Below are 16943 nucleotides of genomic sequence, written 5' to 3'. Positions count from 1 at the left end.
TAGCTCAAGGATGATTCAGTTTATTCATTGATTGTGTTAAAGAATGAATAAATTTTAATATGCGAGATTTTAGAAATATGCAAATAATGGGACAATGCGAGAACGGTACGGGATGACGGTATATAGGTTAAAGCAAAGTTCACTGAGTTTCGTAAAGGTTCGAAATTGGGGTTCGTAGAGGGTTCTCGTTAGGTTCAATGAGAAACAAAATCTTTGACATGAGAGACGATATACAATGAAGGTGTTCGTTTACCGTTAACGCAGCATGCGAGATTGAAATTGAACTGTCAAGAATAGAACAAGCAAGTTAACAAATAACCGAGTAACCAAGCAAGCAAGTAAGTAAAGTAAATAAGTAAGCAAGTAAGTAATTCGCAAAAGACGCCAGGGCATCCAATCTGAAGTTTGTTTGGTTGGGCGACGCTATCGAGTCGCACGAGACTGCTAGTCGCCGTTTTTCCGGTTAAAACTGGCTAAGATACGCGAGACAACATTTATTGTTACTACTTGAATGAATGACAGGACTAGAGAAAGAGAGAGAGAGAGAGAGAGAGATAAATAGACGAAGAGAAGATGTGAGAAAGAGAAATAAAGATACGAGAGAGAGAGAGGATGAGAGGAGACGAAGGAGAGAGATACTATCATTTTGATTATTCTCATATGCATCATCGTTTTCTATATAATATATATTAATTTTTTTAATCGGAAATCGTTTAATAGATTCGATGATTAATAAAATAAATTTAGATAAATTAGATTCGAATGATACTCGAAGATCCTCTCAGGATCCTGTTATTCGACGATCTTATATTATTTCAATTCCTTTTTATTTTTTTTTTATTTTTTTTTATTATTATTATAATGAAGCAACGGGTAGATTAATAAAAATTGAAAGTGAGGTAATTTGTAGGGATAGAAATGGCGAACGTTTGCCAAATCGTTTGTTAAATCCTCGGAGGTGAGATGTCATTGATTACACTTTTGCAAAGAACTGTATATACCTTCTTTCTCTCTCTCTTTTTCTACCTCTTGCTCTCTTTATCTCTTCATCTCTATCTATCCATTCATCCATCCATCCATTCATTCATCCATCCATCCATCCATCCATCCATCCATCCATTCATTCAGCCAGCCATCCATTCATTCATCCATCCATCCATCCATCCATCTCTTTCTCTCTTTATCGCATTGACGTTCAGGTACACGAGAAACCGGTAGCTGCTAATCAAGTCGCATAAGACTGTCTGTCGTCGATTTACTGGCTCGAACCGGTGTACAAATTGCGGATTGGTGAATGGACTGACGAAACCAGAGCGATCCGGTAACAACATTGTGATTCACCAGAAATGCTTCTCCTTACAATAGTTACGTGCGTTTACCCCTCTCTTTCTCTCTCTCTCTCTCTCTCTCTCTCTCTCTTTCTTTCTCTCTCTCTCTTTCTTTCTCTCTCTCTCTCTCTTTCTCTCTCACTCTCTTTCTATCTACGTATCTCCGTTTGATACGACGGCTCTTTGCCACGTGCTAACAGTTTACTCTGTGTGTACTCCTACGCGCTTTGCACGTGTATGATACTCGTCAGCGAACGCATACACCCTCATCATGTTTATAAAACTTGTTGTTTTTCTTATTTTTTTTTCTTTTTCTTTCTTTTTTCTTTTCTTTTTTTTTTTTTTAATGCATATTACTCGATATTAATTTCTGCAGAAATGAACATAATTTATCACAAAAAAAAAAAAAAAAAAAAAAAACTCATATTTTTATTCGTAGACTCTTGTTGCATTGATCTAAATGGATAAGTAGACCCTATATCGAGTCAGACTCGAATATAGTTATCTCTCGATAATTCATTTTCTTCTTTTTTTTTTTTTTTTTTTTTTTTTTTTTTTTTTCTTTGTACGTAAACTTTGACCGAAAACGTTTCGTCAGTTAATAATAACGTTGAGAAAAATTTGTCGCGTTTGGATCGTTTGCGTTTTTATTTTTTATTTTATTTTTTTTATTTTTTATTTTATTTTATTTTATTTTTTTTTTTTTTTTATTTTTTTAATAGACGCACGATCCCACTTTTTATGAGCGCGTTTTCACGTCGAAGTGGAACGAGCTTTTATTATTTTACGTTTGTATTCAGTTTTTCTTTTTTTTTTTTTTTTTTTTTTTTTTTTTCTTATTATCTCTCTCTCTCTCTCTCTCTCTCTCTCTCTTTATTATATTTCATTTTGTTTCGCTTTTATTTGTTTTTTTTTGTTTCCTCATAGTAACAATTTCCTCAATAAAAGTAGCGATTTTGCGGAGAATTACGAACTGGCGAGAACCAGAAGCCAGTCGTTTATATTTTAATGACCGAAAGTTTTCCCTATCTCTCTCCCTTCCTCTCTTCCTCCTCCTTCTCGCCATTGCCCAAACCCCTCCGTACCTACTCCCCCTTTCATCCTTCCGTATACCTACTCTCGATCTTCGGTAGTTTATTGTTATAAAACTTCATTTGATACGCGAACGTAGCAAAATTCTTAAAGCGATATTTTTTCGGAGTAAAAACTCGATTAGGCAAAGGATTTTCGCGCATTTGAATTTATATTATTAATGATCATTGACTTAATTGCCTGTCCGTTGTATTTTCTGTTTAATCCTTTTAAAGTTTTCATTTTAAATCAAGTATCATTCGTTCATTTTCTTTCTTTCTTTCTTTCTTTATTTCTTTCTTTCTTCCTTTTCTCCTACTACCTCTCTTTCTCTCAAGGTAATCGACTTTTATTCACTGACAATGGTATATATATATATATATTTTTTTTTTCTTTTTTTTAAATACTTCTTTTTCCCCGTCATTAGGTAGAACACGAATTCGCGTGATTGTGGATTCGACAAAAAAGAAGAAGAAGAAAAAAAAAAATAGGAAAATAAAACAACAGATATAAAAGGAAAAGAAAAAGAAGAAGAGGAAGAAACGAAGAAAAGAATAACAATTGGTTCATTTAGTAGGATTAGAAGAAGAAGACACAGGGGGGTGGGGGGACGGGGGTGGTTCATCTAAGTACTGTTTTTGCGACAAAAAGGAAAAGCCCGCATAAAATTATCAATGGTCACGTGACCTTTACACAACCAACGCCTACTTACCTTTAACGGCACAACAAAACGACCGCTGCTACCCATGTGCCTTCTAATTTTAGCATTTAACGACTTTGAAATTCTCTCTCTCTCTCTCTCTCTCTCTCTCTCTCTCTCTCTCTCTCTCTCTTTCTGTCTCTTTTGCGCATGCGCACGTCTTCTTACATATGGTCTATACAATATCTCATTTTTTATTTGCTCCAAGAGTTTGTCTCTATTAATCGAAAATTCATGTAGTTAATTTTTCATCATTCCTACTCTCTCTCTTTCTCTCTCTCTCTCTCTCTCTCTCTCTTGTTTTGTCTTTCGTCATTTGTAGAGTTAATGATTGCGTCAAATTTGAGATCGACCGAATTGACGTAGGTATGTCGCGCTAAAAACATTAGTAAGATTTATTTATAAGTTAATGTTCCGTCACGACGTTGTAATACGACGAATATGTACGTAGATACATATTTGTTATAGTACGCAAAAGATGGATATAGTGTAATGTATGTATGTAAGTGTTTGTGTATGTATATCGAAAATTGTAGATGTTTTTGCACGTATGTGTATATAGGATGAATGAAAAGTTTCTAAGTGGGACAACGAGTACTTACATCTTAAATATCGTTATTAATCCTTTTTGAGACTTTTATTATAGTTTATAATCGGATTTATTTTTTTTTTTTTTTTTTTTTCAAATTTTACAAGTATATGTATGTCTGTTGAAAATTGCAGATATTATTACGCGCATGTGGCATACGCTAAGTTAATTAGAAATTAATTAATCTTTTTCGGGAATTGACTAATATATAGATTAGGTTTATAATTGTACGATCTGGAGAAAATAAGTAAATAAATAAATAGACAAGAAAAAAATTAAATTAAATTAAATTAAATTAAGAAATCTTGAAAGAGAATAATTAATGTTTTAAATCTAAGTCTAAATACTTTTGACCCAATCAACACACATACACATACACACATACACACACATATGTATATATTTTTGTTTGTTTGTTTGTGGATCTGTGTGTGTAGTAAAAATGTCCAAGAATTAAACGGTAGCTTCCTTTTCTTCAGTTTCATTTCTCGTGCGAACGAACTCGTTTAAATAAATGGTTAAAGCTCCGAAAAGTAAATTATAATTGCTCTCATAATGAATCATGAGTCGTGAGTCATTAAATGATTCACGACTTCCGAACGCACAGGAGAGTTCCGTTTATAGCCCACGCTTTCCTTGTGAGTTACTTTAGACACATACACAAACAAACACTCGCACACGCATACATACATGTATATATATATTTTTTTTTTCAATATAAAAAAATTGCATGAAATTAGAGTTTGTTAGATTATCGAAAAGTAAAAAAGAAAATTGAACAAAATTAAAAAGAAAAAGAAAAGAAAAAAAATAAGAAAACGATCATAATCGTCGTCATCGTCGTTGTCGTCGTCGTCGTAGTCGTTATTGCTGATGATGATGATGATGATGATGATGATGATGATGATGCTGATGATGATGATGCAGACGATGATGATGATGAAGGATCGAATATAGCTTTTGAGAATCTCCATCGTGCGTATCGGCTCGTCCAGTTGGTGATTTGCAACGATAAACCGGTATTGTAATGTCGCGATAATAGCACGATTATAGAACACATGCATAGTTGTGTGTTGCATATCTACTGGCCAATAATTACGTACACGATAATTCTGAATGGCTAGTTCGTACTATATACATACGCATATGCGTATACGTGTGTACGTGCGTTTGTGCGTCATAAATGTTCTCGTTTTATCGCAAATATATATTCGATTTAGTGTTCATCGTTTCTTCCGAATAATTGACCTATTTTTCTCGAATTGTTTTCTTTTTTTATTTTTCTAATTGCATCTACAAGGACACGCTATTCGTACTATCGACGTTGTATCTACATACGTGTCGCAATTTAATTAGAACCTTATCTATAATGAACTCTTTAAGAAAAATTCTTTTCCGTTTCTTTTTCTTTTTCTTTTTCTTTTTCTTTTTCTTTTTCTTTTCTTCTCCTTCTGTTTCATTCTACATCCATTATGACGAATTATTCCGAGAATATATGACCGACGGGATTATTTACAATCCACTCGACGATACTTTATCGTCGTTTACGTTTTCTTCGAACAGCCCCCGCCCCTTCCCTACCGTCAAGTCGTAAACTATCTAACCGGCTAATCGAGTTTTGCATCTTAAATCAATTTATCTCCCGTCTCTTTTGCTATCTTAGGAATTTAATGGTAGAATAGTTTTTACACCTTAGAACGATGTTGTATATATTTTCATTTAGCACAATTTAATCGAGACGCTTTATGTAACTGAAAACGTTATTTCAAAAGTCAAAATTAATGGATAAGAAGAACGTTAATATTTATTCGTACATTTTGACGTCATCGATAATGATATTAGTATTACATACCTAAGAACTATTTATTATTCAAAATGTTATCCAATATTTCATTGAATTTAATACGTATATATATATATATATTTTTTTTTTTTATAACACGCATAAACATATAAAAGATTACAATATTTGATTATTTCAGATGTTAGTTAGTTATTAATATATATATAAAATTTTTGAGATGAGAGTTAATCTAGGGAGTTGGGGTGGGATGAGGGGGAGTGCGAAAATTCATCAAATTGGATACTAAAATTTAATTAAAACTGGTATAGATATTTTATAATACACAAATACACACACACACATATATATATTTAGATGAAAATATAACGTTAATTATTATCATTATATATAATTATCAAAGTTAGTTATTAAATATAATCATTGGAATGAAAATGATAAGGAAGTTCAAATTGGAATCTGAAATTTAATTGGAACTAATACAAATATATTATAAGAATTATAAACATACATACGTACATGCACAAACGAAAGATTACATGTGGTATATTATTTTAAAACGATAAGATAATATTAATTATTATTTTTATACATGTACACACACATACACATACGTACATACTTGCATATATATATATATATATGTATGTGTGTGTATATATATAAAATTATTAAGTTAATAATTAAATATAATTATTAAAATGGAAGGAGTAATTGTTTCACGTGGACGATGGCGGCTTTGCAAAAATTTCACTTCCGGTGCATCTCTCACACGTAACGAGATCTCTCAACGTAGTACGGTCACGTACTAGAAAGATTGCGAACACTGCGAAAATACTCGTGCATGTATAAATGCATACGTATGCACAAACATACACATACACAAACATATATATATATATATACACACACACACGTATACACATATATTTACACGTACAAAGGTACTTGTATAGTACCGACTTGTTCGTCGTGTCGTACCACGCACGAGCTGGACCATTACTGTGGTGTATCTGTCTTTCTCTGTCCGCCTATCTATCTGTTTCTCTCTCTCTCTCTGTTTCTCTCTCTCTCTCTGTTTCTCTCTCTCTCTCTCTCTCTCTCTCTCTCTCTCTCTCTTTCTCTCTTTTCTTTTCTTCTCTTCTCTTCTCTTCTCTTCTCTTCTCTTCACTTCTCTATTCGCTCTTTGCTCTCGCATAGAGTTCAAGTATGCGAGTCGTCAACTTTTCAAGATCGCTATGCCTTGATCGTCACGTGGATTAATCGAGAGAGAGAGAGAGAGAGAGAGAGAGAGAGAGAGAGAGAGAGAGAGAGAGAGAGAGGGAATTTAGACTTCCAAGAGTAAGAAAAAAAAATTCCCTTACTAGTATCTATCTATGTATCTATATTTGTGCATATACATGTATATATGCATGTATGTATGTATGTATGTGTAATATATTATATATATATATATATGCAAATATGAGTATGCAAATCTAGAGTTATTTGAAATTCTAAAGAAAAGTACAATCGACGTTTCGAGCAACGCAAGCAATAGTAATTCAACGATCATAGTCAAGTACATTTGTATCGAGATACATACATATCTTAGCTATGATAAGTAACACAATCGATCTGTGCAAAGAAAAAGAAAGAAAAAAAAAAAAAAAAAAAAAAAAAAAAAGAAAAAGAAAATAATGAATGAAAAATAAAAAAATTCCGCATAGAATTACGAAGTGCTCGTTATCTAAGTTCTTTGAGTGTATGACGATACACATATGAGTGTATTCACACGTTTCATTATTTTTTTTCTCTCTTTTTTTTTTTTTGGTATTTTTATTTTTATTTTTATTTATTTCTATATTTTTTTCTTTTTCTTTTTTTTTTTTACGCAAGAAAAGAAATCTTCATTATCATCAATGGTTTCACTCGACTATCATTCGAATCACGTGAAGTAGATACAAATAACGAAATAGAATGAGAGAGAGAGAGAGTGGTTGGAGTGATCAGAAATCTCTCTATCTCTCTCTCTTTCTCTCTCATTCTTATCTACTATGAAGAATGATGAAAACGATTTCAATGGATCCTTCGCACGATTATTAAATTTTTAACGAACGATATATGCGCTTAGCCATCACCCCCACCCCATATCACACTTCTTTTGATTACATTCATACGCGATATACATCAATACATATTACAGTCGATTTGCATTATCCGGATTAATTTTCATTCGAACGATATATACTTACAACCTATATAATAAATGCTTGTTCTTTTATTTGTCGCTTCAATTCGTCATTGAACGCGGAAAACGAAATGTTTCGCGATACTCGCTATGATGCCTTGTTTCATTCCCACGTAGTAGTAGTAGTAGTAGTAGTAGTAGTAACAGTAATAGTAACAGTAACAGTAGTAGTAATAGTAATAGTAATAGTAGTAGTAGCACATACACGTATACAAGTAGAAAGAGCAGAAGCAGCAGCAGACATATACAGATTGTGTGGACAAGACAGATACGAGAAGATAGATGATACATCAACGTACTAGTCGTACGCGTTTGTGACGACACACGCGTTTCGTAACATATATTACACGCAGAACGTGTCTACGATCGACACCCATCCCTTTTCCCTTCCTCATCCTTCTCCTAACCTCTTCCTCCCCCTTCCTTGGCCCTCTTCTCTGATTCCTACACCTCTTTCCTCTTCTTTACTTACATATTATTTTCTCTTCGTTTACTTATCTTCCTTTCTCTCTCTCTCTCCCTCTCTCTTTCCCTCTCTCTCTCTCTCTCTCTCTCTTTCTTACTCTTTCTAACTATCCGGTCAGTCTCTTTCCTCTTCTCTTTCTCTCTCTCTCTCTCTCTCGTTCACTGTGGGACGAGTTCGAGTGATACGCAAGATTGGCGCAAGGCCAGCCGACGCGATTGCATAACTCGCGTCAGTGCGAATCGTTCGCTCGATGAACACCGTCACTGGACCCCAGCATCCCTACTCTTTTTCTTCTCTCTCTCTCTCTCTCTCTCTCTCTCTCTCTCTCGATCTGTACCTCTCTGTCTATCTCCATCTTTTCTATATTTTTCTATTTCTTTTTCTTCTCTTCTTCTTCTTTTTTCCTTCAAACGTAATTTTGTTTTCCTCTTCCTCTTCTTCCTCATCTTCTTCTAATTTTTCTTCTTCTTCTTCTTCTTGTTTACGCGTGATACACTTTTTTTCAATAGACACAATCCCCTACTTTTATTTTCCATCCGAAGATTTATTATTATTAATATTGTATAACGTATTGTTTTCCTAACGCGAAAATTATAGCTAATACGCTATAGCTATATACAGTTTTTCCATTCTTTTATTTTCTTTTCCTTTTGTTTTTTCTTAATATTTTCTTCTTCTTCTTCTTTTTGTTTTTCCTTTTCTTCTCTTCGCTTATCGACGCTACTTAGAAGAACTAAACGTGATCTCTATTCGTTCGTTTCTATTTCGAACAGAAAGTTCCTCTCTCTCTCTCTCTCTCTCTCTCTCTCTCTCTCTCTCTCTCTCTCTCTCTCTCTCTCTCTTCAGTTTAGATGAATCGAATCAACGTGTACGCGTCCGTGTCTGTCTCCTCTTTTTTTTTTCTTTTTCTTTTTTTTTTTTTTGTACAGAATGAGCGCGATAAGTTTTGTCAAAGATATTTTTAAAAATCTGTTATTCCATTTAACGATCGATCGTTCGAGTTGATTCGTCCTTTTCTTTTTTATTTTGTTCGAATCGAAAAAAAAATAAATAAATAAAAAAGAAATAAAAAAGAAAAAAAAATGTTTCCAAACAGGACAGTTTTGTTATTTGAAAAGTTAAGTCTTAAAAAATGAAAAACAAAAATAAAAGAAGTCACGGTAAAGAGTAATAATATAGGATTTTTAAGTCATCGTTAGAAACTTTTGACCTACTCTGTACATATATACACACTTACACTCACACGTGCATATATATATATATATATATCGAGTTTGCTCGATGGTTCGGATAAATTCAGCGGCAGATCGTAAGACAAACTGCACGAGAGAGCGGCTTTCGCAAGGGAACGACGGAATTATGGATGTATCGAATGGCGGAAAAGGGTTTTAGTAATGGAAATTGAGAGTTCGAGTCGTTTTACGAACCCTACGGCATTTATCTTCCCTCGTGCGTAACTTGTTTGCCCGATTTATTTACTAGTTGATCGATTTTTGAAGATGCCGAGGAAAAAAGAGAGAGAGAGAGAGAGAGAAAAAAGGAGTACAAAAAGAGAATTATAAAGGGCTCACGAATCAATATCGAAGTGTACTCTTGATTAGGTTTCTACTACTTATCGATTTTCTTTCGAATGATTTAATCCTCATTATTTTATCGATTCACAAAAAAAAAAAAAAAAAAAAAAAAAAAAAAAAAAAGAGACCATCAACACCGTCCTCTCTTCTCTATCGGAATTTCGTTTTATACGTTCAAAAAAAAAAAATGTAAAATAAAATAAAAGAGAGAAAGAAAAATAACTAAATTTCGGAGCGAAGATATATTTGTCAAAGGCGGCCAATCTCGTTGAGATGAAAACAACAACAACAACAACAACAACAACAACAACAACAACAACAACAACGACGACGACGACGACGACGACGACGACAACGACAACGACGACGACGACGACGATGATAATAATAACAATAATAAAAAGTGTCAATTTCTTTAACAAGACATCACACCATTAGAATGTCTTGAAGAGATGTTTGCATTGATTATGACCTTGTTTCTTAGACGATAATATTGTCGGCTAGTCGTCTCAGGAATTTCATTGACGTACTTGCGAAAGACAAGAAAGAAAGGAATCATCTTTTTGACTGGACTCTCTCTTTCTCTCTCTGTCTCTCTCTCTCTCTTCTATTTTTTGCTTATCTTCGTCATCGTTCGTGCTCTATTAATAATAGCAAATTTTGGTAAGGAGCCATATGCTTCCTTATGTTATATCTACTCTTCCATTTTTTTTCCCATTTTTCTTTTTTTACATATTCTCATTTTTTTTTTTTTTTTTTTTTTTTTTTTTTTAAATGTCTTCCTTTTATATACAGAGTGTAACGAAACAAATAACGTCAAATATTATCTAGAATAGATTTCTCATATACAAAAGGAAATAAATAGAAGTTATTATATCAACATCGATCTGTAAAACCATTAATTTCAGAGTTATACATAATAGATAGATAGATAGATGGATGGATGGATAGATAAATAGATAGATTTTCATTGTTACTGTATAACGAAAATGTGTTTATTTAATAATATATACGATATGATGTTTATTAATCCTATGAATTGTTAAAGAAAAATCTCTTCCTCGATTATAAATTCTTTTACCTCGTTATACAAATTTTTAACAAAAATCTGAAACCATAAATAAATAGATACTTATGGTTTTAAAGTATGGTACATTTTTTTGATGATGTTGAAAATAATTTAGTAAAAAAAAAAAAAAAAAAAGAAATCTGTCATATCTGTACAATGCACATAAATTTATACTCGAAAGAGAGGAAGAGAGAGAGAGAGAGAGAGAGAGAGAGAGAAAAGAGAGAAAATAGAGAGAGTATAGTCAGTTTTTTTTTTATTTCACCTAATTCCTCCCTCACATGTATAATTCCTCATCTCATTTATTTTCTATTAGCTGTCTAACGCATATCGATTCGTCGATATTATTGTACAAATATTTCTTATACTATTCTATCATTGGATTATTAACTTAAACATTATTTTTCTGTCACAATGACAATAAATATTTTATGCTGGTATTTAAACGTTGATAATTATTTTCTTTTATCGCGTATTAGTTTTGATCAAATATACACGTAGGAATGAGTTTAATGTAAACGATGAAAGAAATATCGATCAGTATAACATTTACTTATAGTCTGATGATTAAGGAAAGCATTTTTTTTGTTCAAATGACATGACAAAAAGCATTAAAGTCTTACACTTACATATATAGATTACTAGCTTAGTATATCATTTTAATTATTATTACTACTGTTATCAAAAGATCTAATTGTTCTCATTTCTTTATTAACACGTTTTTAATTTCATTCAAAATTACTAATAAAAATACACACACACACACATATATATATATATATATATATACATAATATATTTATTAATTAATAAATCGTTCTTTGTTACTTCGAAGGGATGAAGAATGGGGACAATTATGAAACACGAGAAACTACTTTGAATTTACATCTCCATTTTCAATTGTTAGAAAAAGTTGCTGCTACTGCTGCTGCAACTGTAGCCCAGCGGGGGTAGGTAGCATTGTAGCAAAAAGAGAGTGGGATAGAGATAGAGATAGAGAGAGAGAGAGAGAGAGCTAGCAGCAATACGCCGAATTGTAGGTATCTACGTACTCTCGCGGAATCGATCGACATCGAGTACGTTACGTTGTACTCACGAGAGGGCTCGCAAGATTCCACACCTTCCTCTCCTCTTCTCTTTACTCCCCTTCTCTTTACTGTACTTCTCTTTCTCATCCTCTCTTCCTATAACTCTCTCGAAATCTTTCACAAGATAAAAAAGAAACGAGGAAAAAGTAATCTCGTGGTTGAATCGTAGGACATCTTATGGTCCATGGAACGAACCATTTGATGGTATATACAAGTAACCACGAAGTAAAAAAGGATTGCACGGGAGAGCTTCTAGCCTACATTCAAGTATTTCTTTCTCTCTCTCTCTCTCTCTCTCTCTCTTTCTCCCTCTCTTTTTCTTTTTCTTTCTTTCTTTCTTTTGAAGAATAATAAAAAAAAAGAAACTAAAAGAAAAAGAAAAAAAAATAAAAGGGGGATGAAAAGAGGGTTCCTAACGTGGCAGGATAGAGAACGACAGTTTATAAGAGATAGCACTGCGTGTGTATTCTCATCTCTCTTCCTCTCTTTCATCCGTTTAGATATATATATATTGCACCTATCTCTCTGTGTATATGTTTTCTCTTTCTCTCTCTCTCTCTCTCTCTCTCTCTCTCTCTCTCTCTCTCAGTATATCTCTATGTAATATGTTCTGTGTGCGTATGTGTGTGTGCGTGTGTGTGTGCGCGCGCGCGCGTGTGTGTGTGTGTGTGACGAGTGGGTTGAGTAGAGTCGGTCGGTCGGTCGGCCAAAGCGCCGTGTGGCGCGTAGCCCAGTAGCACAGATCGTGCCACAGTGGTTCTCAACCATTCCATTATAATGTTAGCTTTGATTAAAAAGTACTAAAGATTAATATGTATAGATACATATATACGTAGCATATATACATACCTGTAAGTAATTAAGTATATATATATACATATATATACACGTCTACATATGTATTGGGTTGGCAACTAAGTGATTGCGGATTACACTTTCCGTTGGCAACTAAGTGATTGCGGAAAGTATCCACAAAATCCGCAACGACTTAGTTGCCAACGGGATATTTTGTTGGCAACTAAGTGATTGCGGATTTGATCACCGCAACGACTTAGTTGCCAACGGGATATTTTGTTGGCAACTATGTGATTGCGGATTTGGTCACCGCAACGACTTAGTTGCCAACGGGATATTTTGCTGGCAACTAAGTGATTGCGGATTTGGTCACCGCAACGACTTAGTTGCCAACGGGATATTTTCTTGGCAACTAAATGATTGCGGATTTGGTTTCCGCAATGACTTAGTTGCCAACGGAAAGTGTAATCCGCAATCATTTAGTTGCCAACCCAATATATTACGGGGACCGGAAAGTAGTGTCGTTTCTTAAAAGCGACATTACTTTCCGGTCCACCCTGGTTATGGACCGGATAGTAATGTCGTTTCTGTAAAGCGACATTACTTTCCGGTCCCCCCTGGTTATGGACCGGAAAGTAGTGTCGTTTCTTAAAAGCGACATTACTTTCCGGTCCCCCCTGGTTATGGACCGGAAAGTAGTGTCGTTTCTTAAAAGCGACATTACTTTCCGGTCCCCCCTGGTTATGGACCGGAAAGTAATGTCGTTTCTTTAAAGCGACATTACTTTCCGGTCCCCCTAATATATATATATATATATATATATATATATATAATATGTATGTATAATACACTTCGATTATCTTATACACTGTATGTCATAGAAAGAGAAAGAGAAAAAGAAATGAAACTATTTAAGAATTAATCGTCATGATAAGAGGACAGGAGGAAGGGATGTAAAACGTTTGTAACACTTTCCTCGATTTAGAGACATTAGAAAAGGAGGGATTAGGGATCGATAATATGAAAAAGTATGTCGAAAAGGGAGTAACAGAGTATGACAGACACGTTGGACAGGTTGACGACGATGGGATACTAGAATTGGAGAATCACTGGGGTTTCGTGCTTTCTACGAGCTTGCGCGTTCGACGTTAGCGCGTTTCGGGGGCGCGTTACATAGAGAGAAAGAGAGATAGATAGATAGACAGATAGAGACGGAGAAACGGAGAAAGATGGAAAGAGAGAGAGAGAGAGAGAGAGAGAGAGAGAGAGAGAGAGAGAGAGAAGAAAGGTAGCAAGCAAGGAAGGAAGGAAGGAAGGAGAAAAGGGGTGGTGCGGGCACGTTCCAGAGTTACGAGGGTTCTGGGCTTCGAGACGGGTAGACCTGGTTTGGTGGGGATGATGCACGTCGGCCTCGCTCGGTTGGGCGGTGGCGCTGCCGGGTAGCTAGCACGAAGTAGTATCGCTTATGTTAGAGAGTAGATGAACGGGGGCTGAAACGGGGGATCAGAGAGAGAAAGAGAGAGAGAGAGAGAGAGAGAGAGAGAGAGAAGGATTGAAGGTGAGAGGGGGTGAGGTATAGGACGAGGAAGAGATGGAGAAGGAGTAGGGAGTATGGAATAGTATGGAGTAGGAGTATAAGTAGAAGTTGGACGAGAAGGGGTGAGGGATGAGGTCGGGGCCTTGATAGGAGGATGAGGAGGACGAGAAGGTATAGTAGGAGGAGAAGGAGGAAGAGGAGGAGGTGCTGATGGTGGAGAAAGAAGTGGGACGGATGGCGGGGATGGACGGACGTCGCGAGAAAATTGCCGTCGCGCAGCATGGTGGCGCTGCGAACGTCGCGAGCAAACTCGCTGAGGTTCTCGGTAAGGTGGATAGGTGGTAGTAGTGGGGGAGAACCAATGGAGTGGGAGAAGAAGGTTGGTTCTCTTTCGTAAGAGGGAGATAGAGATAGAGATATAATATATATATATATATATCGAGAGAGAAAGAGAGAGAGAAAACGCGCGCGCAACGTTCGCGCGCAACGGCGGCTCCGTTCGTCGCGTTCTTCGACGGTGTGGTAGGGGTGTGGTGGTGGGGAGGACGGGTCGATGATGCCGGCGGTCCTCGACGACACGAAACGCCAGTCAGTCTCTGGTCCACTCGAAGTCGCGCTGTTAACCTTCTATTCTCATCGAACACACCGCTCGCCGCAGCCATGGGTGACAAGGTTTGTGCCATTAAAAGAAAAAAAGATAGAGAGAGAGAGAGAGAGAGAAAGATAAAAAAGAGAGAGAGGATAAGTAAGAAAAAAGAGAGAGAGAGAGAGAGAATAAAAGAAAAGTAACGTAATATTAATCTCGTCGTTTCCGTTGCGTCGTTCGTACACGTTTATACACGTTTATACACGTTTATCCCGTTTATCGTCGTTATCGTTGTTATCGTTGTTCGTTGATCGTTGTTGTCCGCCGTCGTCGTTTGCGTCGTCTAATTTGTTGAACCAAACTCTTTGAAACTTACTCTCTTACTTTGTTCGCGTACTGACGTTAACGTTAACGTATGTTATTAACGTACATTAACGTAAGTACGTAACGTAACGTAAGTTATTAAGTAAGTAAGTAAGTAAAGTAGATACGTACGTTCGCCAGCTGAGTATCGTCATTGGGAATAAGGTAGAAAAATATATAGAGATAGACTGAGTGAACGTTCTGAAATTAGAGAGAAACCGGGGATAAATATTAGACAGAGAGAGAGAGAGAGAGAGAGAAAGATCTGTCGATAGTGTAAAACAGCATTGTTAAAGAGGAGCTTCGATCGGTTCTGTAAGAGAAAGAGAGAGAGAGAGAGAGAAAGAAAGAGGGTGGGAGTGGAGAGATAGATAGAGAGAGACAGAGAGGATGAAAGAGGGTGAGACAAGATAGGGTCGTAATTTCGACTGCTCTCTTCTTCTTCTTTCTCTTCTTCTTTCTTTTCTTCTTCTTTTCCTTCTTCTTTTCCTCTATAATTTTTCTCTATTTCGATAACCTATTCATCATTTTATTATTTATACCATTCGATCTCTCTTCATTTATCATTTATCCATCTATCTATCTATCTATTTATCATATTTTGTAATTATAGTGATGTATAGTTTCATCATCGAGTGTTATATAGTTTTTTTACGATTAACAACGCACTTAGGATTTCCGTACCTTCTTTCGTTTCCTCTCCTTTTTCTCTTTTTAATCTTTTCTCTTCCCCCCCGCCCTCTGTCTCTCTCTTCCTCCTTCCCCTCCCTCCCTCCCTTCCTCCCTCTCTCTCTCTCTCTCTCTCTGTCCTACTTCGTTTATCTCTTTCTGATAGATCACGAAAGGATATTTTATTTAATAAAACTTTTTCTTAATATACAAAAAAACGTTAGAACTCGCTTAGCCGAAATTATCATCGTTCTAATAAAATAATAATAATAATAATAATAAAAAAAAAAATAAATAAATAATTAAATAAATAAAAGAAAAAAGAAAGAAACGTTGGAATTTACTTTTCAATCACTGATAAGCTCTCGTAGAAATGATTTGGATAGTCCTAAGGATAGAAAATATTTTGAAGTGTCCGTCCGTCCGTCCGTTCATTCGTTCGTCTGTCTGTCTGTCTGTCTGTCTGTCTGTCTGTTGTCGAGCTGTCAATTTGACGCTTTTGGTGTGCTCATTCTTGTTGGCAAGATCATAAAGTCGCGCGACGCATTGCAGAATGGAGAGGTTTAAATCGGCTGTGCGTTTGCGTGATGAGTTTTAACGACCAGTGCTCTATCTCTATCTATCTCTCTATCTTTATTTCTCTCTCTCTGTCTCTTTCTCTCCTCTATCCTTTATCTAATATATCTATCATATCCGAGTAGATCGGTTAGCTCGTGGTTTTCTGATCCGATTCATCGTGACGTATTCGATGGTAAGCCTGTTTCTTAGTTTTCCTTCTCGAGTATGGCCAATCGCGTTAAAGTCGAATCAGCTGAGAAAGAATTAAAAAGAGAGAGAGAGAGAGAGAGAGAGAGAGAGAGAGAGAGAGAGAGAGAGAGATACGAAAAGATAAATGGAATCTTTCCCTGTGAGTTCTTTTTTTTTTTCCTCTTTTTTTTTCCCCTTCCTCCTTTTTTTTCGGGGATATATGCTAATCGAAAAGGGAGAATCGAGCTCTTCGTTAATCTGCGCCTGCGTGGGGATCTTTCCAAAGAGAGAGAGAGAGAGAGAGAAATAGATAGAGATAGATATAGGATA

The 16943-nt window shown here is 35.5% G+C and overlaps 1 protein-coding gene across 16 annotated transcripts in view; it reads left to right on the top strand.

Moving 5' to 3' along the window:
• LOC124955826 (sodium/potassium-transporting ATPase subunit alpha) overlaps positions 1 to 16943 on the top strand; it is an 80085-nt gene that overhangs the window by 23815 nt on the left and 39327 nt on the right. For 9 of the 16 annotated variants that reach the window (XR_007102985.1, XR_007102983.1, XR_007102984.1 and 6 more), the window contains exon 1: positions 14772 to 14920. The exons of 2 other annotated variants lie outside the window; for them this stretch is intronic. Coding sequence is in view for 6 of the 14 variants with exons in the window: in XM_047510841.1 (XP_047366797.1) it covers positions 14909 to 14920 (12 nt within the window). In the remaining 8 variants the exon portion in view is untranslated. Of the gene's footprint in view, positions 1 to 14769; positions 14921 to 16943 lie in introns of those variants that run through there. 5 more of the 16 variants (XM_047510834.1, XM_047510838.1, XM_047510835.1 and 2 more) reach the window with 2 other exon arrangements.

Source organism: Vespa velutina, chromosome 19 (genome assembly GCF_912470025.1).
Source record: "Vespa velutina chromosome 19, iVesVel2.1, whole genome shotgun sequence".
Classification (NCBI taxonomy): domain Eukaryota; kingdom Metazoa; phylum Arthropoda; class Insecta; order Hymenoptera; family Vespidae; genus Vespa; species Vespa velutina.
This window is presented reverse-complemented; position numbering and strand designations above follow the sequence as displayed.